The following is a 27367-nucleotide window of genomic DNA, read 5'->3' on the forward strand; positions in this document are numbered from 1 at the left end:
CACAATACAGTCTCCAATGAGCAGAATGTTGGATTGTGTGGTGGCTTGCCTTATGGGCTTAGAAGTAGAGGTTACATGAAACGTGGCTGTATGAGTTGATGTGGGTGGTGTTTTGAAATAGTGCATTTAGGGGCTGCTGAGGGTATTTGTTATGTGTACTTCATCTAGGAGGTCTTTGGGGTTTAGGAAGGTTACATTTAAGTGTCTCAGCATATGTGGGTCTTTAGGTCTGCTTTGAATTGTGTGTGATGGGTGCAGCGTTTGTACTACTGTCAACCTTATTGACATTAGGAGTACTTTTATGTGAGAGCTTTGCCTCCAGTGACATTGTGTAAATACATCTCTCACAAACCATATCAGTTTGCTTGATAATTAACTTGTTGTCAGTAAACATGAGGCAATTTCTACATTGACACAGGATGCCCATATCCACCAAGCTGGTAACAGAGATAGTGGGAAAGTATATACCCATGGCAACAGACCCTTTTTTATCGACTAGATAGTTGGAGTGAGAATATAAAGCAATGTCAGGAGTATCCGGTATGCAATTCTGGGGACAGTGCTCGTTACTGGGAGCTAGTTATCCTTTATGCAACTAGGTATTGATGAAATTTTAATCATGCTTTTACAGCAAAAATGTCACTCAAGGTATATGTGTTTATACAGGGCACTACCAAACACTTGAGGAGAAACTAATAAGTAGATCCTGAAAATGTAAGGGTGAAGTATTTAGGCAGACATTCTGAAGTTAGAAACAAATCAAGCAGTACTTACTGAAAACAAAGAATTAGCTTGTCAAGAGTGATGAAAAGAGGGGAGTCACATGGATGGCTACTGCCTGGCTACTACTAGTGCTGGTCTCACTACAGCTTCACTCTGCTGGGATACAATACTCATTTGCTTCTTCTCTCACTAGAAGCAAAACAGCAGCATCAATCCCAAGATGAGAAGCAGGCCACAGCCTGTTTAGTGGTCCACAGTCTTCTGCCAGATGATGCAAGAGTCTGTAGGCTTGTTGTAGCCTCTTCCTGGTAGATCTCTTGAACAGCAACAAGACCAATCAGGAATGTCAAGCACAGAGAGTCACTGCTCAGCCAGAAACAGTCAAGAATCAATGTACTACTCCTCCTTTCACCAGAAGCAGAATATAAGCACAAATTCCAAGCTGTCACCTATGAAGCAGTTATTAGGCTTTCCAGTGATCAGCAGTCTCCAGGAAATAATGTCCCTGCGCTCCTTCTCTCACCAAGAGCAAAACAGAAGCACAAATCCCAAGATGACTACTGAGGCAGAATGTGGGATATCCAATAATTGGTGATCTTCCAATAGATGTTGCATATTTTAAAGGTAAGATGGAAAAATGGTTTAATATCCTAAGCACTGCAGTGTACACTAAGCAGTCAGATATGAAAGAGGGGGTAACCTTAAGCTTTAGCTAAGTGGAGAGCCACTAATTTTAAAAGCGCAAGACAGATTGAAAGGAGTGGGCAATTTGTATTCTGGTTCTACTGAATACAGTGGGATGGCCAATAAATGTAAATGGTTGAAGGGGGGGTGATTTCACAAAATGATAATTCTGCAATTACTCACAACAGCCAATGAAGGGGGGGGTGCGATATGTGATCAAATTAACATAAGGGGCAGGCAACTAGAAATACAGTTGTGTTTAAGAACACAAGAGCACCAGGGTGGGAAATTTTTTTTATGTAACTCGCGACTTGAGAGAGCTGTGGTCACTTTTCTAGTTTTAATATGCAATTAAAAGCAGAATACAAGTAAATCACAGTGTAAAGTAAACAAATCACAGTATACAAAACAGAAGGCAATAAAGTAATATAAAATACAAGAAAGCAAACTACTCTTTCCTCACAGCAGGTAGTCTGGGTGAGTTTTTCCAGTAAAGCTTTGAAATGTTTTATTTTACCCCTTAAATAGAAGGTTTAGTTCCTGGCTCCACCCTCAGTTCACAGATAATTAACCTTAACTGATCTGTTCTAACTTCTGTGCGACTCCTTAATTGTCCTGTTCTAATTTCTGTGCGACTCACAACAGACCCAGCTGTGGTCTCTTTCCTAGTATTAATACACAATGAAAAGCAGAATATAAGAAAAACACAGTGTAAAGAAAACAAATCACAGTATGCAAAACAGATGGGAACAATAAAAGTAATATAAAATATAAAAAAGCAAAAGTAAACTAACATTTCCCTCACAGCAAATTGTGGCAGAGTCTGAATGAGCTTTTCTAGTAAAGCTTTAAGTGATGCTAGCATATTCATTTCTAGGCCATCTATGGAGGCAAGTGGGTCATATTTATTCTAAATCAGAGAAGCAATGTATATCATATGTGTAGATTATTACTCCAATAAATATTCAAAACAATAGTCACAGTTAAGTGAGATTAGTGCATGAAAATTCATATTTGCACGACAAGGGATACATGATTTCTTATATATGACAATGGCCCACAATACCAAAATCAAAAATTCAGAGTCCACACATAGGAGTGTGAACATACAACATCCAGTCCACACTACTGTCAATCAAATGGGTAAGTGCAAAGGACTACCCAAATAGTGAAGTGCCTCACGAAAAAGAGCTCTAGCAAAAATTATGAGGATTGCTACCCTGCAATTTTGGAATACAGGAATACTTCACTGCAAGGACTTGATTTTCTACAGCTCAAGATATAAGGGGGAGAAGGGTGGAAAGCATAATGCCTTCTTCAGCTACACCACTGATACCGAAAAATCAATATATAACAAAGGAAACTGTGGGGGAAGACAACATAAACAGAAATACTAGGACAGAAACTTCAGAAGACCAGGAGATTAACAAACACAGTCTGGAAACAAAGGCAAGAATTCAGAGCCTATAGGGAAGACTGCAACCTACAGTTAGAGTAGCTGGTAAAGACCCTCAATCAAGATCTGTACAGCTTGTGCAGAAGATTATATGATGTGTAAAAGAAATCACAGAAATTACACACCAAAGTCAAAGATCCTGGAGAATAAGCAATCTGAACTGTTGTAACAAGTCTTAATGCACAAAAACACAGACTGTGCGAAATGTGATCATCAGGAGCTGCAGAAAGACTCCTGAAGTTGACACTTTAAATTAAGCTGTTCAGCAGCAAGAAACGTCACAGGGAAAGAACTTGAAATTGCCTTGTCAAGGTAGTTTGTTGTAGCATTACATTTGCAAGCGATCTTTCTTGGTATTACATCTGGAAGTTAGCAGTGCTCTGTACAGATATAAATGCTTAGAAAGTAAATTGTATCTATAAAACTTTCCTTAGAACTGAAACCTGTAACTTGGTGTGGCTAATACAAAGCCAATGCATGGAGAAAAGCTTAGAGCAGCTAGTTTGGAGACTAAACAGCACTAGTCTCAAATCTTAGCACAATCTAAACTAGTGTAGTGCCAAACGCCAAAGACCATTCAAAGAGACTTCTGTATAAGCCAGTCCACGACTTACAGTAGCCCACCCAAATACAGGCCCAGTCAACATGGATATGCATTTTCCAAATTTCTCCATAGCTAGCTTGGTAGATATGAGCATCCTGAGACAATGCAGCAACTGTCATGTCTACAGACAACCATTTAAACATTAAAAAACAAACACAGTATGCGAGAGATGGACCAGTAATTTAAAACGGAGGCAAAAATCTTGCATACAAACAAGGTTTTCAAGAACCTACACACTACATCCAACATACACATAGACTAACCTGTGCTGAGGCACTAAAAGACAATCTTCACAAACCTCAAAGACCTCCTAAGTCTATAAATGGTAAAGCCTGTCCTCAGCAATCTCTAAAGCACTCACCAAAAGTAATATCAAACACTACACATATGCCTACACCCAGTGGAGCCTCAAGAGCAAAGGTCATAAGACAAGCAAACATTATCCAGGACTCTTGTCATAGGGGGAGTCGACTGTACAACACACAGATGCCCCACTCACCAGACTGAACAAGGAGAAGATAATAGTTAGTTGTTATCTGGAGCCAGGATCCACCAAGTTATGCACATAATCAAGTTAATAAACCACAGGTAACAATATGATGCTATCATAGTCCAAGTGGGCATTAATGACCAGAGATATACTTCCCTGGACTACACGAAGAAGGACATTGTTGATCTCTCTCTCTCTGAATGCGCATCTCATATATTTAAGTGCTTTGCATTGAGCAGCAATTTGCCTTCACCAAGGATGATGCCGCCACAAAAAAAAAAAAGATGACCGATTTCAATAACTGGCTTTGTTTCTGGTATCATTTTTGGGGGATTCAATATTTGTCAGCATGGGAGGACATGGTTAACAGACCATGTTGCTTTGCTTTGCAAGGGATGATCTACACCGGTCTCCCCTAGGCTTCTGAATATTGGCTAAAACTTTAAACACCCCCTTACAGCCTTTTTAGGCAATGCCAAAGTGACAAACCTACTGACATAGCAAATATAACCCAAAGAAACATTTCAATGCTAGCAGCCTAAGCAAGAAACTTCATACCCCACAAGCTTTCCTCATTCTGGGGAATATAGACATCTGTGTTGTTACTGAGACATGGTTTAAATCCTCAGAAAATACTCCAGCAGTGCAAGGTTTCAGGGTCTTCCACACATGTAGACCATCAGTTGCACAGACAGGGACAAAAGGTGGAGCAGTCTCAGTATATATTAACAAGCATAACTCTATATTGCTTAAACAGGAGAATGCCCTGGTATTTATCCATGAGCAAATCTCCATTGACGAAATCTCATACCATATCCTAGCAAGCTATAGGTCACCCTCTACGTATCCCACAGCTTGTACCTAGACTTACTGGAGACGCTCACCATTAAACAAAATACCCTGTTCATGGGAAACGTACACTCCCTCATGCTCACAGGCACAGTGATTCCTGGACTTTAGCACAACCACCCTTGACCAGAAAGTGTGCACACCTACTGGAGGTTCAAACATGCCAGACCTGGTATTCACCAATATGTAAAGTGCTGACCCCCCCAGTGTCACATGGCGAGATCGGACCACAAAGCTGTCTCCTTCAAAATAAAAATCAGTTTGGTAACTCCAGCAAACTCTGTTAGGGACTACTCTACTACTCCAAAGGAAATTACATCCTATTAAGCAATAATTTATTACGCAGCTGCGGTGGTTCAGAAGTTAGTGTTGTTGCATAACAGCAAAAGGTTCTCCAGTTCGATTCTCTGCTGGAGTGCCTTCTGTATGGACTCTACTGTCTTCCCTGTGGTTGAGTGAGTTTTAAAGACATGCAGGTAGGTGAGTGTGTACATGTGTGCCCCTTCTGTGAAGGTTGGGTGCCAGGGCTGGCAACTCAACACCATAAAAACACCACTGCCAATCAATCTGCAGGCCAGTGATCTGTTGTGGTGATCCCTAACAGGGAAAAGGTGAAAGACACTGCTTTTTATAAGCAACAGTTTATCAAAATTCAGTGCCACACCCAATCCCGAGTTCACAGCAACCTGTGTGGAATTGTTCAGAGAGCCACTGTATGACCATGTAAAGAGCTTTACAGAGGCTGCTGTACCTACTAAAAGTAAGCTCAAAACAAATTCAACAAACTCTAAAAACAAACCACACTGGTAGATCCTAACCTTAATATGGTAGATAAAAGGAAAAAAGACATGGCTAAACCAGGAAGAGCAGCTCCTGTAATGATAGGAGCTGTCTAATTAAACTAGACCGGAAACTAAAGGTACAAATTAAGTGCAAAAAGGCCAATTACAAGGTCAAGACAGCCTCACAAGCTAAAGACAACCACAAGGCCTTCTACAGCTATGTCCAAAACTTCAAAGGCAGCACACATCAGTATGCCAAACTGGTGGTCAATGGAGCCCCCTTGAACAACATAGCAAATTTGCTGGCTGACAAATACAGCTCAAACTTAATCACCCATTCCCCCCCTGCCTCCCCCATGAAATACCTAAAAGCACAACCCTCCGACTATTAGCAGGGAGCAGGTTCTGGTGGCACTCACTAAGACCAAACTACAGCCTCAATGGGCCACAATAATATTCCACGATGCCTCCTAAACGGCTTGAAACATGAGCCGTCAAGACCAGTTGAGACAGTTTTCAACAATAGATTCAGAACAGGTTCTGTACCACGAGAATGGAGGACTGCAACTTTTATTCCACTTCAAAAGGGTAGATCATTAACTGACCCCAGAAACTACACACCTATTAGTCTAAGTAGTCTAATATATAAAGCCATGGAACAAATTTATCATGGAAATGATCATAAAAACACAGAGGCAACCTTCAGACACTGGATCCAACCCAGTCTGACTCTGTCATGGGAAGGTCATGCCTACTAAACCTGCTGGACTTCTTCCAGAAAGTCACCAAGGCAATGGATGAGGGGAAAATGGTGCATACTGTCTTCCTGAACCAGGCTAAGTCTTTTGATACAATACCTCAATTGGGTATAGTTGACAAACTGGGCAAAATCCCTACATAAATCTCTGGATTGACAGCTGGCTCACAAACAGGACCCAGGAAGTCAGGATTGTTGATTCCACCTCAACTAAAAGGCTGGTCACCAACGGGGTACTCTCAGGACTCCATGCTGGGACCTCTCCTGTTTAGCATCAACTTTTCGGTGGTAAAAGTTAATTGTCAAAGGCTTTTGGCTGACCAAGTCTGCAGATAACTGAAAATTGGGAGCTATCAGATTCTCCTCATAACACAGATATCTTACAAGAGGGTCTAACGCAGACAATTGACTGATACCAATGCCATGAAATGCATTATAGTGCCTTTTGGGAAAATTGACATCAAGACTAATTATTCCATCAATGCAACACCCCTAAGAGTTGACCCAGTAGTCAGGGATCTGGGAACATATGTAGACTGTAATCTTTCCTTTGACCAACATGTGGCCAAGGTAGTAAGAAAAACCTTCTATGCTGCCCAACTTATAAGCAAGGGCATGACATTCGGGTCCAAGGAAGTCATAGTAGCACTTTATTTGGCCCTTAGTCCTACTTATTTATGTATTTGACATCTGTTAACCGGGATAGTCCATCTAAGCAAAAGCCCTTTTTCAATGGAGGCCTGGGGGAGAAAAGCTCCACAGTAAAGTAAGCAAGAAAATTTTCCAAAAATTGAATACAATATACAATAAAACAGTTAATGTAGATAAAGCTCCACAGTACAATATAGTGAAAGGCATTAAAGAAAAACATAGCAAAGAAATATACAATAAAACATTTGAATAAATTTACATAACACATTGGGTTTTCTTCAGAGGGTAAACTGTACAATTCAGAGCAGTTTTTAAGTGAGTTATGGTAGTACGGAAGGGAGAAATAGAGAGGATAGTGGTAGAGAAAGGGGTGGATTCATGTGGGATGATTACACAGGCAAATCCATGTGCTATTAAGGTACCTTTTGAGACTTTTCCTGAATTCATGGATGTGGGAAATATTTCTAAGGGTTCCATGCAAGAGCAGGGAAGCAGCTGTAGAGATTCTGTCCAATAGATTTGTTTAGGTTTGTGAATTTGTAAAAGGCATTGGTCAGAGCTTCTGAGGGATCGAGGGGGCTTATAGAGGAAGACAAGTGAGGAAATGCTAGGGCAAGAGGAGGGCTTTTTCAAAACAGCATGGATAATGAGAAGTTGGGTAAATAAGAGTTGGTTTGGAAACTCTAGTCAGCTGAGTGTCTGGAGAGTGTGACAGTGGGGTGATCTTGAGGGCAGATTAGCTGCAAATCTAGCAACTTTGTTGTAGGTGGTTTCAAGTTTGGAAAGTAGTGAGGACTGTAAGTTGATTAAAATTCGAGAGCTGTATTAATGTGTTTAATGCCTCCTTCAGCATGTACCTGACCAGACATATGCAACACTTTGAACACCCACAAAGGTTCCTTACCAAGAGAATCTATGGTATAAACAAATTGCCCTATATGGATCGCCTTAATGCTCTAACTCTATACTCCTACAGGCTAAGAGGTGATATATGCCTGGCATACAAGTTATCCTCGGATCCAGCTTCGATAGATCTTTTGCACATCCGCAAAATGATCAGCATCAAAACTACTACATACAAGTATATAAATTTAGCTTGTGACATAAATAAGACAGGTTTGTGAGACAGATATGTGCTTCAGAGAATCCCCATGTTCTGGAACTAGCTCCCCATCCATGTGAAGCACAGTCCATCCCTAGCCCCATTTAAGTGTAACCTTGACCAATAGATGGGAAATTTACCCCCGGTTTGACCTCCATGTCTCTTGCAGACAGTAATGCACAAACTAACATAGTCCCCCCAACATAAAATCTAGAAACTACCTAACATGCCCTTCCTAATAAATGCCCATGATACACAGGGAAAAAAACTGGGTTGGATTGCACGGCTAGGCTTATAAAGGTCCTGGTGGCCTTTAGCATAGTACAGAACTATGAATCTATGAATAGATGTGCAGTCTACACAGTCCTACTAATTCTACAGATAAGACGGACACTGAGGACACCACACAGACATTTGGAGTGTTCCAGGGATTAAAAAGATTCTAAGGACTGCAAAATTTCAACTATTGAAAATGTATTCTTGAATATGTAAAAACATTTTAATTTTGATGTAAATAACTCATGACACAATAGTGTAGTTTAAATGTTAACTTACTGTGATTAATGTGATTTAATGCAGGTTACCTCATTGATAAATCACAGCACTTGGCTCTTCAATTTAGTTCTCAGCTGGATGTTTTCTGTGTGAAGTCTGCACTTTCTCCCTGTGTTCACATGGTGAACTGGTTGCTCTTACCACATCCCAAAGTCGAACCATAGGTTAATTGGTGACCATCTACACTGCCTATCAGTATTTGCTCTGTGTAAATCAGTGTGTGTGGTGTGTGGGTGTGGTCCTGTGAAAGGCTGGAGCTTCTTTGACTATTAATTTCACTGTCTTGCACTTAATGAATACTGGAATAAATTCCAGACAATCTACAGCCCTGAACTACATTAAAACATGCTTTCAGAGAATGAATGAAAGACAAAATGGGATGTTAGATAGAGTATGTACCTTTAAATACTAATGAGCCAAGTACAGTGATTTGTGCATCTTGCAGTATACAAAGGTTTCACACAATTCAGCTTGTAACATAGCTCTCATGGTTTCTTGTCTCTGTGTATTTACTAGGCAGCCTGACATGACAGGTACCTTGAGACAATATACATTTATCTGCTTACTGGTATAAAGAATACACATTGCCAAGACAGCCAAGTAAGATATGGAGACATAGAAGGTGCCTGGAGGTAGATGACTTGGTTACTTGGGATGAGATTATTCACTGCCAGGCCACCGCCTTCTTACACAAACTTCCTACTGACAAAGGAAACATGAGCTGAAGTAAATGCTGGAGATCCCTGCATGAAAGCACTGCAGGGTAACCATCACCAGTGGAATACACAGGTAAAGGCCGGGTGACCAGAGTTTGATTAGCAAATCCAGAGCTCGACAGGACTTGTAGAGGAGGATAGATGGGCCGTTCTGTGAGAAGGGGTATGTGAAGCATGACACATACAATCATAATCTCTCAGAAGACGGGGTGCTTGTGTGCTACGTGTCCTAGGGGGCAGGCTTACAGCTCACCATGTCACTGCCTGGTGGCAGCCTTCATTAGTGAATGGATGAGAGTATGCACTCACATGGGAAGGGCATTGTGAGCTGCCATGGTGAGGCAGGTAACCTATCTCCTCTTGATCAAAAAGAAGGGTTTTGAAATGTGCACAAAATGCTCTCATTGCCAGGGAAAGCATAATTTCACCAACTTTTGCCTAAATGATGGCCCCACTAAATGGCTGTTACACAAGTGAATCTGGGGACCCCCTCTGACTTAATGGTCAGTAAGGCAAAGAGAGAAAGCACAAAAATGAAAACAGGTTAAGAGTGCTGAGCAATAGCATAACACAAGTTCTTTGAAGCACGAAAACTTAAGGAGCCTCACAACGTTAGCTACCTGTAAGTGTTTAACCACAGTTGTAAAAATATCCAGGGTGAAGAAAGTCCCTAGAAAACCCATTTTTTGTACCAAACTGCTGCATTCTACAGAAATATCAGAACCAGCAGTGGGCTGTGGTGCAATAAAATAAATCACAAAAGCCTAGCTGGTCTGTGTTATGTTGCAGTCACTGTCTGCCTCTGAAGGGGCTAAGAAAGGTGCACCTTTCTTATGACATGGAACCCCATAACAAGCAGAGTGGTACAGCAGATGAGGGGAAACATCTGAAGAGAACCTCACACAAATAATCTTAAAGATGCATATCCCCCAGAACCTTGAAAGTTGCTCCTAATCTTCACAACACAGAAAATTCAAATGGAAGGGAGATAACATCTATAACATGACTCTAAAAGGTACTGCCTGACTCAGAGGTACATGCCAGTGAGGGATTCCTTATCCTGCACATGGACTACTTATGGGGCCTTCTCTTCCTTCTAAAAGATTAAAAAGTTAAGATGGTGGTAAAAAAGGTCAAACATAATGCAAGGGATCATTTAGTAATCAAGATGGTATTCACCAGGCAATAGACACCTGCTAGAAAAAAACATTTCTCTAAAATGAAGACGCTAGTAAAACATTGTCCTAGTCACTCCCAAGAGAAAACAAATGCAGTTTAACTAATGGATACACAAATTCATGCCTACTGCTCCAGAAACTCTATCACAGACAAAAACATCTAAAAATATTGGACTATTCCGACACAGAAGTTTCTAGACTGAGGGTAAAATCCTCCCAGAATTCAAACTTAGGAAGTCTCTACAATGGCCATCTCCACCAGAGCTCAAAGCCCTACTGTAGCAACAGAACAGACCTTCTTGCAAATCTTATACCCTTGTAGGGCCACTCTATCCACCAGATGTGCAGGGCAAAGTGCAAGTATTGGGAATATGGAGCGTCCCCCAACACCAGAGAAAAGTGAATTGAAGTGACAGTGTCTTATTCCAATTTGCTGTAAAATAATAGAGAGTATCCCCCCATGCAGAAGCAACAGAGTGCGTGTGCCTCCAGGCTTGTTTGACATTGTCAACAAAGGTTGGTTTCACAGAAGGGATGAGCAGGGGGGATTGATGAGCAGGGGGGATTGTAGAGAACAGCCTTACCTAGTCCCTCTGGGCTTATGTATGAGCAACTGTTAAAAGTACCACATAACCTCCCTAAAGAAGGCTTTGTCTCACACAAAGCCAAAGGAACCAAGAAGTCTAGAGCTTCACACATTTCAGGAAATAAAGACTACCATGACTAGATCCACCACAGAAATGCCAGAACAAGAAGAAACCTTTGCAACAAACAAACAAACACAAAGCTATAAACATGGCATGTATCTACATTCCCCCAGGTGACAACATAGACACCTTAGAAAGTACCCTCCAATGGTTATCCACTAACCACCCCCAAGAAACGATTATTCTTGGAGACTTCAATATCGACTGGAAAACTTGTTCATCAAACTTCCCCACCACCCATATTAACTTACATGGCTTCTCCCAGATTATAACTTCCCCTACCAGAATCAATAAGCCCAACAATAAGGAAAGCATCCTAGATTGGATACTAATAAACGAACCCCAGTTATACAAATCAGGCACCCTATCTGAGAACATGAGTGACCACTTCCTAACCTATATAATCAGAAAAAGGAATGACATGCCTCATCAAACCACCTTTAAAACCATTAGAAACACAAAAAACGTTTACGTTAGGCCTTGAAATTAGTCAGGTTACTCATGCAAATGGCCCAGTCTGAAACTACTTCCCCTTGACAAAGCAGTGTCAGACTTCAATGCTAAATTCCTTGCCATTTTAGACAGGCATGCTTCCCAAAGGAACTATCAGAACCCAAAAACAAAACAGCTCCATGGCTAACCAAAGGTACTAGACAAAACCTTATTGCTAAAAACACAGCGTGGACCTCCTGGAGATCCACCAAATCCTCACAAGACCACATTAGACACAAACAATTGAGAAACGAGGCAAAAAAATCCACTATACTAGACAAACAAATCTACTATTTCAATTTACAGAAAAAGCACCAAAATCAACCACAAAAATTCTGGTCAGGCCTTAATAAGCTGTTCCATCCAGGTAAATCCTCAACCCCCAACCTCTCAACTACCTTACATCTACCCCCCTAAAAGTGTAGCAAAGGCCTTTAATACTTTACAAAAACAGTTCAGTCCCTAGCTAATAATCTAGCTCATAACACCCCCAACACTACCTCACCCACTCTGGAAAATTTACTTCCCTTCAAATTTGATCTTATCCCCACAGACTATATTAAATCCCTACTTAAGAAACTGAAACCCACCACCCCGGCAGCAGACTTACTTCCTGCAGAATTTCTACAAAAGGCAGCTAATGAAATTGCATACCCTGTCTCCATCTTAAACAATCGTACTATCCACAAATCCTCTGTCCCCTCCATCTGGGAAATCTCCCACATTATTCCACTTCACAAAGGGGGCAACTCCATTGACCTCTCAAACTATAGACTTATAGCCATCCTATCTCCCTTAGCCAAGATAATGGAAAAATGTATACATACGCAAATTCTAACTCACCTTATCCAGAGCAATCTACTAGCCCCATCCCAGCACGGATTTAGACCTGCCCATAGTACCACTACAGCACTTCTCTCCTTCTCTCACACAATAAATCAAACTGTAATCACAAGCAGCTCTCCTCAGCCCTCTTTCTCGACCTATCCAAAGCATTCGATATGGTGGATCACCTCTTACTCCTAGACACGCTAAAATCACTCGGCCTAAACAACTTAGTAATCAACTAGTTCCACTCTTACCTGCATGGCAGACAACAAGCTGCATTATGGAAAGACAATCTATCCCCCTTCTACCGATCACCCTTTGTGCCCCCCCCCCCCAAGGATCTATATTAGGCCCCCTCCTTTTCTCCATATTCATCAATGACCTACCCAAAGTTATCCCAGATGCAACAGGTATTCAGTATGCAGATGACTCTACCCTTATCTGCTCTGCCACCACCCCCTCAAAACTACAATCCCTATCCCAAATCACCTTCAACAAAGTAGAGGACTGGCTCAATAGTCGCTGTCTCCTATTGAATCCAAACAAAACCAAACTACTACTTTTCTCCCCTACCCATAAATTTGCATCACCAAATATTACAATCTCATCTAACAATGGCACCATAATCTCTCCAGAACCATGCACAAAACGTCTTGGTATAATAATTGATAATAATCTGAGGTATGATGCTTATATAGACAAAACCATCAAAACAGTTAATAAAAAACTAGGATCCTTGTATAGGATTAAACAATTCCTAACCCCACCAGCCAGAACAGCCATAGCTCAAACACATCTCCTATCGACCCTTCTCTACGCCTCACCCATCCTCGTAAACCTCAGCAAAGCAAACTAACAAAATTACTAGTTGCTATGCTAGATTCACCACAGGCACAGCCTACAGAACCCATTACTGTCAAAATCTTCAAACATTAGACTGGCTAGAACTACCCAATCAACTCCAGTATAATCAACTCAATAGTTATTCATAAAATCCTCTACCAACCTAACAATACACCCATTCTGACAATTATCATCACCCCCTATAGCAACCTAGCACCCCTCCGCTCATCCAACAAAATTCAAGTGCAATCCGCCAAAGCCAACAACTCAGCCAGAGAATCATTACTCTCCAACTCTGCTGGAAAAAAATGGAACTCGCTCTCCCTAGATCTTACCACTACATCTGCCTTACCTCAATTCAAAATATCCCTAAAGAAACACCTAAACAGGCATTGGCTACATCCATGTCAAAACCCAGACTAACCCAATAAAAACACAACTCAAACAGGTGAAATACCCAATAATAATAACTTCCTTAACCTATATGTATAAACTTTCTAAACCTTACCTACCCACGCTATATACACTTCTCAACAACCTTTAGAACAATATTATAAGGATGATCACTTGCTATCCTAGCCATTCTAAGGCTATGTTTTTAACTCTTCTACATCTAATTTCTAACAACTTCCCTTCTTAACTAACCACCTTTTTTCTCCTGAATGTCATCCATGACATAAATCTGAGTAACATGTCTTTCTATACACTCCAATGCTGTGTAATGATTTCTGTACATATTTCATATTATAATCCTACAAAGATGCTACATTTCACTGTAAACATCTATGCATATAATCACTTAATTTTTAAATTTTTAATTTTCAATGTAACCATGAATATTGTCACTTTTTGCACATGTGGAGCTTTTCTCCCCGGGCCTCCACTGAAAATGGACATGTATCCAGTTGGACTCTCCCGGTTAACAAATGTAAAATAAATAAATAAAATAAATAAAATTGTCCCACTAACACTAGGGTCCAGATTGTGCCACGACATGGAAGCAACAGCATACAAGGAGAATTGGGCTGGACAAGACTTGCTTGTGGTCATGTGTATGAAAGTGGTAATACATGAATAAGTGAGACCTACCCCACATGACATATCAGCACCTAACTGAAACCTCAACAGCTGAAATCCTTGAACTCAGGTTCAAACAAGATTAAAACAAATGCCCGAGTTCTCTCTCCCACATGAACTGTGAATTTGGGGGGGGGGGGGTCATCCAGTGACTGTTCCTTGACATCAACCAATTACTCCAGGTTAACTGAGGAAAAGGCCACAGGAGAAAGCTTCAGCTCCAGGTACTCCTGATCCATAACTGGATAACTCAAATGGAATGCTCCAACTGATTTGATAGGCAGACAAGGAAATAAGCCAATAAATCAGTGGACAAATTACATAAATATCCCTGAAGTGCAACCGTCAAGGGTGACAGAGCTAGGTGCTTCTCTAATCCCAACCCTCAAATACCCTTATACAGAAAGAGAGGAGGACATGAATTAAACTCATTAGGGATGATATCAGCCTCCTGTGAAGACTAAAAGGCTGCACATCATTGCTTAGAGTCAATATCCCCAGCCAATCCTCCAAGAAGAATGTCAAGTGAAAGTATAACTCGACTGTTGAACATCTAGGAGGACCATTCCACTAAGAAACCTTTTATCACAGTCCCCTCAGGCTTAGAAACGCACAAAGATCTAGGAACATATGACATTTAACTAGGGACAGCAAAGATCTGAACTACATGAGTGGCAAAAAAGAACTGGCAAGTATGGGAACTAAGTGTGCTTAAGTAGTCAGTGTATGACATCACAATGTGGATTTTCATGAGTGCATCCATTCCTAAACGCTGGACCTTCAGGAAAAGATTCTGACCCATGAAGAAGAAAATCCCAAATCAAAGAAACCACCATAGAAGGCCCCTGATGTCAGAGCTTTCCAAATGATACACACTATAAGATCCAAACTAAGACAGCAGCAACAATTAACAGAATATGACGATGGGTGTGCATGTCCACTTAACTCCAGTGCAGAAATGCCACGTGTGAATCAAAAAATGACATACTCACATAAGCATGAGATCTGCAGATTTTTAGAAAAAACATCCATGCATGTATCTTAGCTTGAAGTGTCTTAAGTATTTCAACCACTGCAGAAGGCCATTCGTACAATATGTTCACAAGTCACAAAAATGTGACATTTTGTTTAATAGACCTTTCACTGTACAACGACAATTACAGAATATTTAATTTATTTTAGGATTCATTGAGACTTTACTACATGCCACTCAAAAAGAATTACCATGAAGTTATACAGCAGTGTTTAAACTGCCCGAGGAAAACAGATAAAAAAAAAAAAAACAAACAAACAAAAAAACATACCTGTTTAGATGACGTGCTGGCTGTCACAGGGGGGTAATCAACAGTGTTCAGTTGTTGCAAAGCAGTCCTTGCATTCTCAGAATCCAGTTTAAATTCCATCTTCCACACCTCAATCAACATATCTGTGAAGGACAGATCCTTGCCTGTAACCCAGTCGTGATACTGCGGAGGAGATGTGTCTGGCCACACAATAATTTTCCCTTCAATAAGATGCTTGGAAAGTAGTTCACTAGTACAGAAAACCAACCTTTGACCCTGTAGAGGCAGGAATACACATTAATGCTGTACGGAAGGTTATATAATTCATATAAGGTGAATTCTCATATCTACTTACTAAATTTCAACATTTATCAACTGCAGAGCTCCAAGGCTATCACACTAACAAGTAAGGTTTTGGTAGTGAGGCAACACAACTAAACAAAACTTCAGGACCTGGCTACAGTGTTAAATTTTAGGACTCTCTTCATTTCCTCAGCTGTGTATGATATTCATGATATGTTGAATGAATGATTTGGATATGTGATGAACGGACAATCCCAACACCAGTAATATTCATCACATCCATGTGCTCTTCAAGCCTCACTAAGACCTATAGTCGTCCAAGTAGAAAAACTGCTCTGGCAGACAGAAACCTCTCCAACCAAAGACATCTCCTGGGATAACTAAACTGGAAGACCTTCAGTAAATTGGACTACAAAACTACACCCATTATGTCTTCCATATCAGAAAAACTGGTAACCTGGCAGTCAGTACAAAGGAAATTCCATTGTCTTAAGACATATGGGCCCTAAACTCTGCAAATCTAGCAGAAAAAAATATTAAGAAACTCGTGCCTCACTTGTTTATGCAAAAACAAAATACAATGCTACAGGCTTTACAATGTATTACAGTTATGATGAGAAACTATTCATTGTGGCCCCACTCAGAATTTTCCTTTTCAGTGCTTTCCAAGATGATCAGCATGTTCAAAGAAAAGGTATTTCATCTTAAATCTAAGTAAACCAACAGCTGCAAGTATGAGCACCTCTAACGCACTTCATATTTTAAAATTATTACAAATCTTGGTTACATAATCATATAGTTCAGGTTCAGCTGGCAGCCAAACTTAGCATCACTCTTACTAGCCTTCTAGAAGCTTAACTGTTCTAAGAGCTGCTCAGAGGTACTGAATGTTGGGAGTCTTGACAGTAACGCAGACAGCTCATGTTCAATTAACTGCTCAGATACAGGAGGAGCCAAGGTGGGAACTGAGTGGCTTAGGTCAGCTCAACCACACCAAAAAAACTGGGGTTCTGCCTAAAGCAGCAGCATGCCTTTGTGGAGGGCCAGAGCTGATTCCCTAGATGCAGGAAGGTTTTATTGGTAATTAAGCGAGAGCATGAGTGGGCCAACATAATTTTTTAACATGATACTTTTAAAAAGTTACACAGGTGCATACAGAATAAGAAGAAAAGAAACAATAATTGCATTTCCTTTGCTATTTTCATACAATATACATGTTTCTTGTTTTAACAATTTTTAGTCAATCCAGTATTACATATTTTGCTCAATTCCTGCCTTCCCTTAAATTTCACTCCTATTTTTCCTACTGAATGTTATTTGGTATGTTGTACTTCCACAAATTCCATTAATTTCAATGTCTGCCGGGTTATCTACTGTAGTTGCTTCTTCCCATCGTCGTCTGAATCTTTGTCACACTGCTTTACTGAAAACTCTCAATGTTTAACAGATTTTCATAACACATCCTCTTCTAACCTAGAACAAGCACACAAACTATGCAGATTTTCAAAAAAAAAATGTTTACCCCTCCGCAATGGAGCAGTTGCCCAAATCGATGGATGCACCCACAAGTAAGGTTACCCATGCTAAAGTGCATGTTACACCATGTATTTCCACTTATCATAATTACTATCTATTCTTTTATCTCTACTCCTCTTCCAGATACGAAAAAAACAGCTTGCATATTTTCAGTAAGAAAAAAAAAATTACTGGATACCTTTAAATAAATAAACTAAATTATGTATTGTTATTAAATGCATTACAGTAGTAAGGCTGGTGAGGAGGCAACTACTTGTAAAGATATTAGAGTCCCATAGCTTAAAGCGTTTCCCCCACTGACATACTTGTCAATATACGTTTAAATGTTAACTACACTGAACCTTATACATTTAATTCAGATAGTGTTTGGACCTCTCATGATTAATTGCTTGTACCTGTAGACTTATCTCTCAAAGAAAGCCTTTGCTGATGACTTTGCAGGTATAATAAAGAACTGCAATTTCCATATTTGTCCTCATTTTATCATTTTTAAGCCTGTGTGCTTAAAAAGACATTGTCTATAGCTTACAACAAGGACATTCTAAATACCTACATCTATGCAAACAGGGGAACTTATCTTAGCACTACATACAATGCACTTCTAACATCCCCACATCAGTAGCCCATATCACATTATATTAATTTTAACTTGCTTCTGGCTAACCTTTTTTACTTTGTTACAGTATAAAGGCTGAATACCTTACAGCTAACAAAATGTACTTTCTTACTTTAATACATTTGACAAATACGGCAGTCACTGATAAGAGAGCAGTCACTTCATATTTAAAATAACCACTGACTGCACACCAGCACAAGACTGCTTTACAATATAACAGATATGCTATTACCTAAATTTTTATTGTCACTAAATTTTTCATAACTTGGAGCTTTTCTCCCTGGGCCTCCGCTGTAAATGGATATATATCCAGGCGGACTTTTCCCGGTTAACAAATGTAAAATAAAATAAAATAAATAAATAAACATCTAATTTACAGCATGAATTTTTTTATACAAATATTAACAAAACTGTTTTTACTTGCAGCTACTTTTTTCAGTCCCTTCAGTGTCCTTTTAAACATTAATGACAAACTCCGTCCACCAGTTTACAGTCAACAAAATTCTAGTCTTCTCAGCCACTTCTTGCAAAGCCACATTTCACGTCTAATCCTAAGTTCGAAAGGTTTGATGCTTTATAGTCTCTCATTTATTCATTAATTTCACAATGTTGCTGTCCTTTGTGATCTTTTCCATCCTCCAACAACAGTCTGTGGTTCAAGTGCAAGGTACACCTGGATTCATCTTGCCAGCTCCTGTGCTCTTCTCTGTCACGCTAGAATTTTCCTTTGGAACAATGGGCAAAGTCTCTGTAAGGGCTTAACTATTGTCAGATGAATGAGACTCAGCAGCCAGTTGTGCTTGCTGGCACACTCCTTATTGGCTAAAGTCTAGTTAATTTCCCCCACAATTAGTTCTGCATTGGAAAATGCCTTTGATCCCCCAGGAGAAAATATTCTGAAGACAACTGGATACAGCAGACTGAATTCTCAGACATGCTTCTTGAAATTCCCAGACTCCTGGCATAAACTTGCTTTTCATCAGCTTTGTGTACAAGTACAGAGAATAATTTTCCACAAATACTCTGCTGTCCTTGGACTTCCAAAATGGCTGCACATTGAGTAACGGGTTATTTCTAGCTCTCCCGGTGTGAAAACAGAAACTCAGCAGAGAAGGCCAGTAGACTTGTGTTAATGGGTAAATTTCAGTAACTGGCTAGTAAGTGTATTGCCTGGATGCCAGGAATAAAGAAATACAGATGATTCAAACTGCTATACCCAGCTGTCTTCAAGGTATTCTTCCCTGGAGGGACAAAATCATTTTTGATGAAGTACTTGCCTAGTAGGAAATACAAAAGTTTGTCCAACATAAAGTGAGCAGAAAAACACGAGATTCTGCTTCTTGTTCTTCTGGTAATAAAGACCACAGTGGGACTATACCTGTGAAACCTTTTCAAAATTTTCAACAAAGAATGTTGAAGAGAAGGGAGGGAGCAAAAGAGTAGACTAGAAGAATCGAGAGTAAGTTGAAAATAAAGCAGAGACAGGATTTTGGAGATGAACAGTAATAAAACCAGTAACAATATGGGATTACAATGCAATAATTATATTTGTGAAATATGACAGAAGAAGAAAGTCTGGAAATACTGGACTTTTTCAGAATTTGTTGGACCTGTGGGGGACTCTAAAGCATATATAGGTAAAGATTTTTTCTTAAATAGTACCAATTTTATGCATGAGGTTTTCTTTACATGTTATAAAGTAATGTTTTTCTCAGTTAGTTGTCAGTGTAATGTAAGTGTAATGGGGATTGTAAACAGGTGCTGCTATTTCTTCCTATCTTTTTCTCCTTTCTTCTTGTTAAATTTTAAGAAATGTTATGTAGGCACTGTAATGTAAACGAAAAAAGTCTGGCTAAAAACCATGACAAAAGAAAAATGAATTTGTTTTTTTCTCATTCTTGCATGGGGAATGACAGTAACAAGTTTTAAAAGAGAGACAGTAAATGAAAAAGAATATTGAATATTATGAGGCTTTTTTCTAGCAAATACATGTATGCTCAGTAACAATTCTGCTGCTGGTCTTCATTTCCATAGGAACACTCTGATAAAGAGAAATTGCCTGCCTGGTTCTCATGTCTCCATGGAGACAATCTGATAAAGAGAATCTGGCTACAATCTGGTGTAGAGTAATTGGCTAGGGGAAACAAGTGGAGAGAAATTGGATAAGAGATGATGTTTTCTGAAAGCATTCAGGGGTTTTCCCAAGGTAGTTTATGTTCTCTGAAAACATTCAAGGGTTTTCCCAGCTGGGAGAGCTACAAAGATAAGACAAAACCAATCGGCACTTAGAAGGCACATAGGTTGCACCATGCGTCATAGCATGGATAACCTTTCTTTTAGGTTAACTTAAGTCAGAGTGTGGCTGTCAGTGTGGGACTTTTTGTTCTATTTGGACGGGTAAAACTTCAATATTTGAAGGTGTACATAGTTTTGTGTGTTCGTATTAATTTAATAGGTTTTAGGGGGGCACTGTGTGTGTTTGTTTTTTTGTTTGAAGGATTTCAATAAAACAAAAAGTTTTATAAGATGTGACATAGGCTCAAATGGATATGACAGGAAACAATGGTATAAAAGCTTAACCTGCCAGTGTATGTATGTAACACAAAAGGTGGAACTAGACATTTAACACAACAGTTATACAAAAAGGTGGAAATAATAACTTTAATACAATTACACTTTCATTAATGTCTTTAAATGTAAATAGCCTCACAGATAAATATAAACAAGAAAGAGTAGTGAACCACATTAAAACATGTAGAGTGCAAATAGCTATATTACAGGACACACACTTAGAAATAACTGGACATGTGAATCTGATAAAGAAAGGTTTACAGGAAGGTTATTCAGCAGAATACCTGGGACAAAAAAAAGAGGAATACTTGTGTTAGTTGCAACAGGCGCTCCAACAGTGATAGAAGATGATGAAGATAATAATGGCAGCTTTGTAGTAGCGCTAAGCAGCTACTGGCAAGGGAGGAGGATTACACTAGCATGTATTTACATTCTACCTAAAATGGCTATATTGGAGCTTAAGAAAATTCTGGGGGAATAATCAGTTTTCAACAAGGAATATTACTTATAGGTGGGGATTGGAATTTGATTTGAAGCAGTGAAGATGTGTCTGGGGGGACTAGAAGGGAAAATATAACAAAGGAGGGTCATTTTTTGAAGAAATTTATGAAAATATTTGGCATGGAAGATGTGAATTCAGTAACAGGAGTTTGGGGTGAATTTACGTATTATTCCCCAAGATATAAAACCTGGGTAGGCTAGACAGAATTTACATTTCACAGGAACATATGCATTTAATTGGGTCTACTTTAGGACCTCGAAAGTTTAATAGCTCGAATGCATATGGATCGAACTAATGCATCGATCTATTAAACAATCGAAGTCCAAAAAAAAAAAAACACACAAAAAGCCCCCCTGCACCCCCACATCCACCGCTACTTAAATATACCAACTATGAGATCGCACTACATTGAAATAAACAGAAATCTCCACTTACAAAGATTTCCATTTCCAATGTTTTACGCTTTCGGTATACTCATGTCGAGAATATCGTATTCGATATTCTCAGACTTTGAGCACATAAAGTAGACCCCCATTTAATTGAAGGTCTTGATACTTACCCAATAACTATTTCAGATCATGTGCCAATAATAACTAAAATAAAAGCACTGCGTAATGAAATAAAAATGAGACATTGGCTCTTTCCCACCTATCTGTTGAAAAGAGAGGAATTTAAGGAATGGGTAGTGGAGATTATTCAGGAGCTGTTAGAGAGGACAGAAGTTTCTTCTAAAAATATAGCTAGGGGGTGGGATAAAAATTAAGGTGGAGTTTAAAAATAGGGTGAAAAATAAAAGGAAGGTAGCTATGGTTAAGAAATAAGAATTATTTAGAGGGAATGACAAATGTTAAAGTATTGCAGAATGGGGGAATCTCACAGAACAAGATGATCAACTGCAGAATGCTAGACAGAAAATAAGGGATTACTTTGATAATATGCAGGAGCTTAGAAAGATTGCTGTTAAGCAACTGTTCTTTGATAATAACACTAAAGCACAAAAACTTTTAGCACGACTCAGGCAACAGAAAGTAGAAAGGGCTGTTGCCAAACTTACGGAGCCTATAACAAGGGAGGTAACAAGAGATCCTGTAGAGGTATTATGTCTCTATAAAACACAGAAATATGAAAATCTAAAAAGATACAAATGGAAATGTTTATAACATAATTAAATATGCCAAGGTTAGAGGTAGATGAGGCTCAACTACTAACGGTTAGGGTATGAGGAGATGAGATAAAAATTGTGATGTATAACCAATCTACAGGAAAGTCCCCAGGAATAGATGGTATTCCTGTGGAAGTCTGGAAGGTAGAAGGAAAAAACTGATAAAGATCTGGAAGGTTTTGTTTAACAGTATTTTAACAGTATCTTGAGAGGAGAAGTAGCACTGTCCTGGAAGAAAGCAGTGGTAGCTGTAATACCTAAAGAGGGTAAAGATCTAGCAGACCCAGCTTCATACAGGCCCATTTCAATCCTAAACCATGATTATAAATCTCTCTGATAATTTCTGCTTGAGAAGAGGTACCAGGCAGGGGTGTCCTCTTTCCCTTTTATTATTTGCATTATACTTGGAACCACTGGCAAAGAAAATAAGTGACTCAGAAATTCAAGGATAAAATTGGTACGGTAGTTAAGAAAAGCTGGCTTTATTTGCAGATATTATTTTATACCTGACAAAACCAGAAAAAGACATTACAGTGTTGTGGACCATTTTGAAACGGTTATATATCTTTTCAGGATACAAAATTAATGAAGCTAAAACAAAGGCAGTAGTGGTAAATTATGTACCACACATTAACTGGTTCAGGAATACCCATATTTAAGGGGCATGATAAAATGCAGTATTTGCAAGTTGTTGTTGTGTCTTTCGGCTTATCTGTACCAAAATGATTCTAGTGTGGAAGCTAAAGATATGTGGGAAGAGACTAAACAAAAGATAATACAAAAACTGAGAAAAATGGAAGCTTTTTGATATAGCAGTTAAAGTGTTTTTAGTCCCTTTAGTCATACACAGATCAGGCATATTTTTAGCAACCAGAGGAGAAGTTGTGGGTAACAATTAATAAAGAGCTGAAGGACTTTACCTGGGAGAGGAAGACAGCAAGAGTCAAGTGGGACAAATTGATTCTTACAGTAGAAGAGGGTGGGATTGGGATTACTCAATTTAAAGAGGTATTTCAGAGCTACACAGTTAAGACTCCTATACATGGTACAAGCAGAAAACCATAATTCAAAGTGGAAAGGGATGATGATGAAACAGGGGGGAAGCTCAAGAAGCAAGGAGAGACTGCGATTTTTGATCAGGTCTTTAATGAGAATAACAATTATACAGAATATTACATCCATAAAGCAGCAGAAAGTATTCTAAGTACTAAACCAACATGTGAATGGAAAAAGGAGATTCTGCCAATAGGGATGACTGCAATTAGAGATACAGACAACAGACAAGAGGGGGCTGGAATTTATTGCAAAAAAATGGCAAAGGAACCAGGGTACTGGGAGCAAATAACTAGAGAGGGAAAGATGATAGAATGGGAAGGCACCATGAATTTATCTTGACTGCAAGTTAGAGATTGCCTTCCCTTTCAGGGACTGATATCAGAGTATAGACAAAGAGAAAGAAATAGGGGGGGGGGTTTTAAATGAAAGACCAGCACTGGTAGAGTTTTTAACAGAATCTAAAACAAAGGTTGCTACTAAAAAGGAATAATTAGTAGAACATAAAAAATATTACACAATAACTATAAGAATTAATCAGAGAAGGTTAGAAAGGATTGAGAAGAGAGACTGGATAAACAATGGGAGGATATATGTAAGTTTCCCAAATATGCAATAAAATCTAGAAGATTTAGGATTTTTGCCTGGAAATGTTTAGATATTGTTATACCCCAAGTACACTCCAGAGATTTTTTCTTCAGGCAAACAGCAAATGTTGGCGATGTGAAGGGGAAGAAAGAGGTAACTGGGAACATATTTTCTGGGACTGCAGTGAGTTGGCAGATTTTAAGGATTCCCTGCGCGATGCACTGTCAGAGAAGCTGGGTGGGTCATATTGGTCTGTAGAGGGAGATGATTTTACTGAGTTATGATTACAGAATCGGACTTGTCTAGACATGGTAAGGTCTTGCTGTGTCTAATAATGGCAGCTGCTAAAAAAGCAATTATTAGAAAATAGAAATCAAAATCTAAACCAAGTATACTGGAAGAAGGGAATATAGTAGGTTCATAGGTAGGTACTCGGCTATCCACCCTAGGGCCTATACAAGCCTAGCCAAAAAAGGTATCCTGGCTTTTGCCACCCAAGAAAATTATTTTCCTGTGCCCCTGTCGAGCAGAGCCACAGAGGTGATCCCTGGGGTGAATTTCTTATTTTCCATCCAATCAAGATTTTTCTTGGAGTGCTAATGAGGAGCTTTGTTTGATACAGATAGGTAGTTTGTTCCAAAGTATGGGAAGTCTCTGGGACAGGAATCTATCCCTCCAGCATGTTCTGTTTATTGTGGTAGCAAGGTTTAGGTCCCTAGAGTGTGTAGCTTGGAGGGATTGGGATTTCTTTAAGTGTAGCATGTCCAACAGTTCTGGGTTTGACATAGCTTTGTATGTTAGGCAGAGATCGCCTCCGAGTAGGCAATATGCAACGGAGTAAAGCTGGAGTTATTTGAGATGGTCTGTGTACGGCATCTGTTTGAGTCCAGTAATTCTCTTTGTGAGGTATTTCTGTGGCCTTTCCAGTTGTTGTAGATGTCTTGTGAGGTACATACCAAAAAGGGTGTTGTACTCTATAATGGGTCTAATGAGTGATGAGTAGAGGGGAAAAATGACCTCTTTTTTTCCTGGATGAGAAACCTTTTGTGATGGTGTGCCACGTAGAAGGATTTCCTGACCACTGTGGCGATGTGATTATCAAAGAAGAGACTACTGTCCACATTGTCCCAAGGTCTCATCACACTTTCGGTGTTGAGTAGACTACCACCTATGGGGTAAGCTCATGGGTACAGAGTTTTTACCAAAGGGGATGACAATGCACTTCTTGACACTGAGCTTGAGGCCATGGCTTTGACACCAGGCATCTGTCTCAGTGAGGCCCTTTTGTAGGATGCTCACATCATTAGGAGTTTCAATTATGGCTCCTAGTTTGCAGTCATCTGCGAACTTCATTAGCCAAAAACCTTCTGTGTTCGTCTGTACTTCAGAAAAGTAGATACCAAACAGGAGAGGACCCAGGACTGAACCCTGTGGTATTCCATTTGTCACTGGTCTGAAGTCGTATTTGGAATCTGCTACTTTCACAGTGTGGGTTCTGTCAGTGAACCAAGTTGGCAACCCATCTTGTGGCATAGGGATTTATACCTTGTTTAGTGAGTTTATCTATAATTCCAGAGTGGGGGATGGTGTCAAAAGCCTTGGCGAGATCTAGATAGGCTGTGTGAACCCACCTTACCCTCGTCTACGGCTTTGGTGACTGCTTTAAAGAAGTCAGTCAGGTTTAGGAGACATGATCTACCTTTTACAAACCTGAACTGGGTGGGGTCCAGAGATTGGAGATTACCAATGTCTTTGTTTATAAGTTCCATGATGATATGTTCCATGGCATTGCAGACCAGGCTCGTTAGGCTAATGGGGTGGTAGTTCCCGGGGTCCATGGTGGCTCCCCCCTTTGTGAAGTGGGATAACAGTCGCTGTGCTCCATTCAGTGGGCACAAAGCTGAGGTGAGGCTATGACGAAACATGGCTTAGGGTGGGGTGCCAGTTCATTCTGTAGTTCATGTAGAACGCATCCTGGGATGTTGTCAGATTCCATGGATGCTGTGTTCTTGGCTTTGGAGAGTGTGGCTTTTACCTGTGCAGCTGTGATTACAGAAACTTTGCATTCTTCTGGTATAGAGATGGGCCCATTAGGGGGTGAAGGGCCGGTAAAGTTAGCACTGAACTTGCCAGGATGTTGGCAATATCAGTTGGTTCTGTATATTTAGTGCCATTGTGCTGGAACTTAGAGCAGATCTGAGTGTTGCCATTAAGATTCTTGACATAGCTATAGAATGCTTTGTGGTTGTCTTTAGAATCAGTAGTGATTTTGTTTTCATAACTAGCTTTGGAGGATTTTATGAGGGATCTCAGCTTCTTACTTAGGCTGACTAGAGAAGTTCTTCCAGTCATGGGATTCTACTCTTTTTTTTTTTGCAACAGTTTCTTTCTTCTCTTGTAGAGTTTGCTTATGGCAGGGGACCATCAGATTGGCTTCCTTTTTTTGGAGGATAGCATCTTGGTCCTGTTAGGGATAGCATGATCCATGCACTCATGTAAATGCTTATAAAGTGCATTTGTGTAGGATTCAGTCGTCGTACCGCTACTGTCCGTCTGCATGGGTGTTGTGAAGTTTGCCACTTCTGTCTTAAGAAGCGTGAAGTTGGCTTTGGAGAAATTTTTTATGGTTGTTTCCCTAATAGGGGTGGGGGGTGGGATGTGGATGTCTAGGCTGATTAGCTTGTGGTCGGATCTGACCAATGAGGAATTGACCTCTGGTGTGGAACACTGTTCACCCATGTTGGCAATGACCAGGTCTAGGATATTGCTGCCCCTGGTAGGGGTGTGGATAAGTTGATCCAAGGCATTGGAATGTACGAATTCCAGAACACGTTGAGCAAAAGAGTTGGTACATAAGTAGTTTTCCCAGTTAATGGTGGGGTAGTTGAAATTGCCCATTATTAGGGTGTTGGGTTGTACCCTAACATTTTCCAGTGTATAAAGAAATGAGGAGTGGGAATCCTGGGGCATGGTGGGGGATCTGTAGCAAGTTACAATTTGGACTGCGGTCTTGCCCAGAGTTAGTTGCACTTGGATAATCTCGGATGCATTATGCTGAGCAGCTATCCTGGAGGTGTGGATATCCTTAATAAATATGGACACACCTCCATTTTTAGTGTTTCGGTCCAGGTTAGGTGGCTGAAAGTTGTGGTATGAATTATAGCCTGGTAATGCAGGGATGATCTCTCGAGCCTTGAACCAGGTCTCTGTCACTGCACAGATGTCGATGTTCTCCATTTTAAGGAGTGCCTCGAGTGAA

General features: G+C 39.9%; 1 protein-coding gene across 3 annotated transcripts in view; it reads right to left on the minus strand.

Annotated features, from left to right (window-relative positions):
- GEMIN5 (gem nuclear organelle associated protein 5) overlaps positions 1 to 27367 on the minus strand; it is a 1677795-nt gene that overhangs the window by 393882 nt on the left and 1256546 nt on the right. For all 3 annotated transcript variants that reach the window (XM_044069545.1, XM_044069544.1, XM_044069546.1), the window contains one exon: positions 15799 to 16053. In XM_044069545.1, coding sequence (XP_043925480.1) covers positions 15799 to 16053 — 255 coding nt within the window. The remainder of the gene's footprint in view (positions 1 to 15798; positions 16054 to 27367) is intronic.

This window comes from Protopterus annectens, chromosome 4.part0, assembly GCF_019279795.1.
Source record: "Protopterus annectens isolate FY-2018-M chromosome 4.part0, PAN1.0, whole genome shotgun sequence".
Lineage (NCBI taxonomy): Eukaryota > Metazoa > Chordata > Ceratodontiformes > Protopteridae > Protopterus > Protopterus annectens.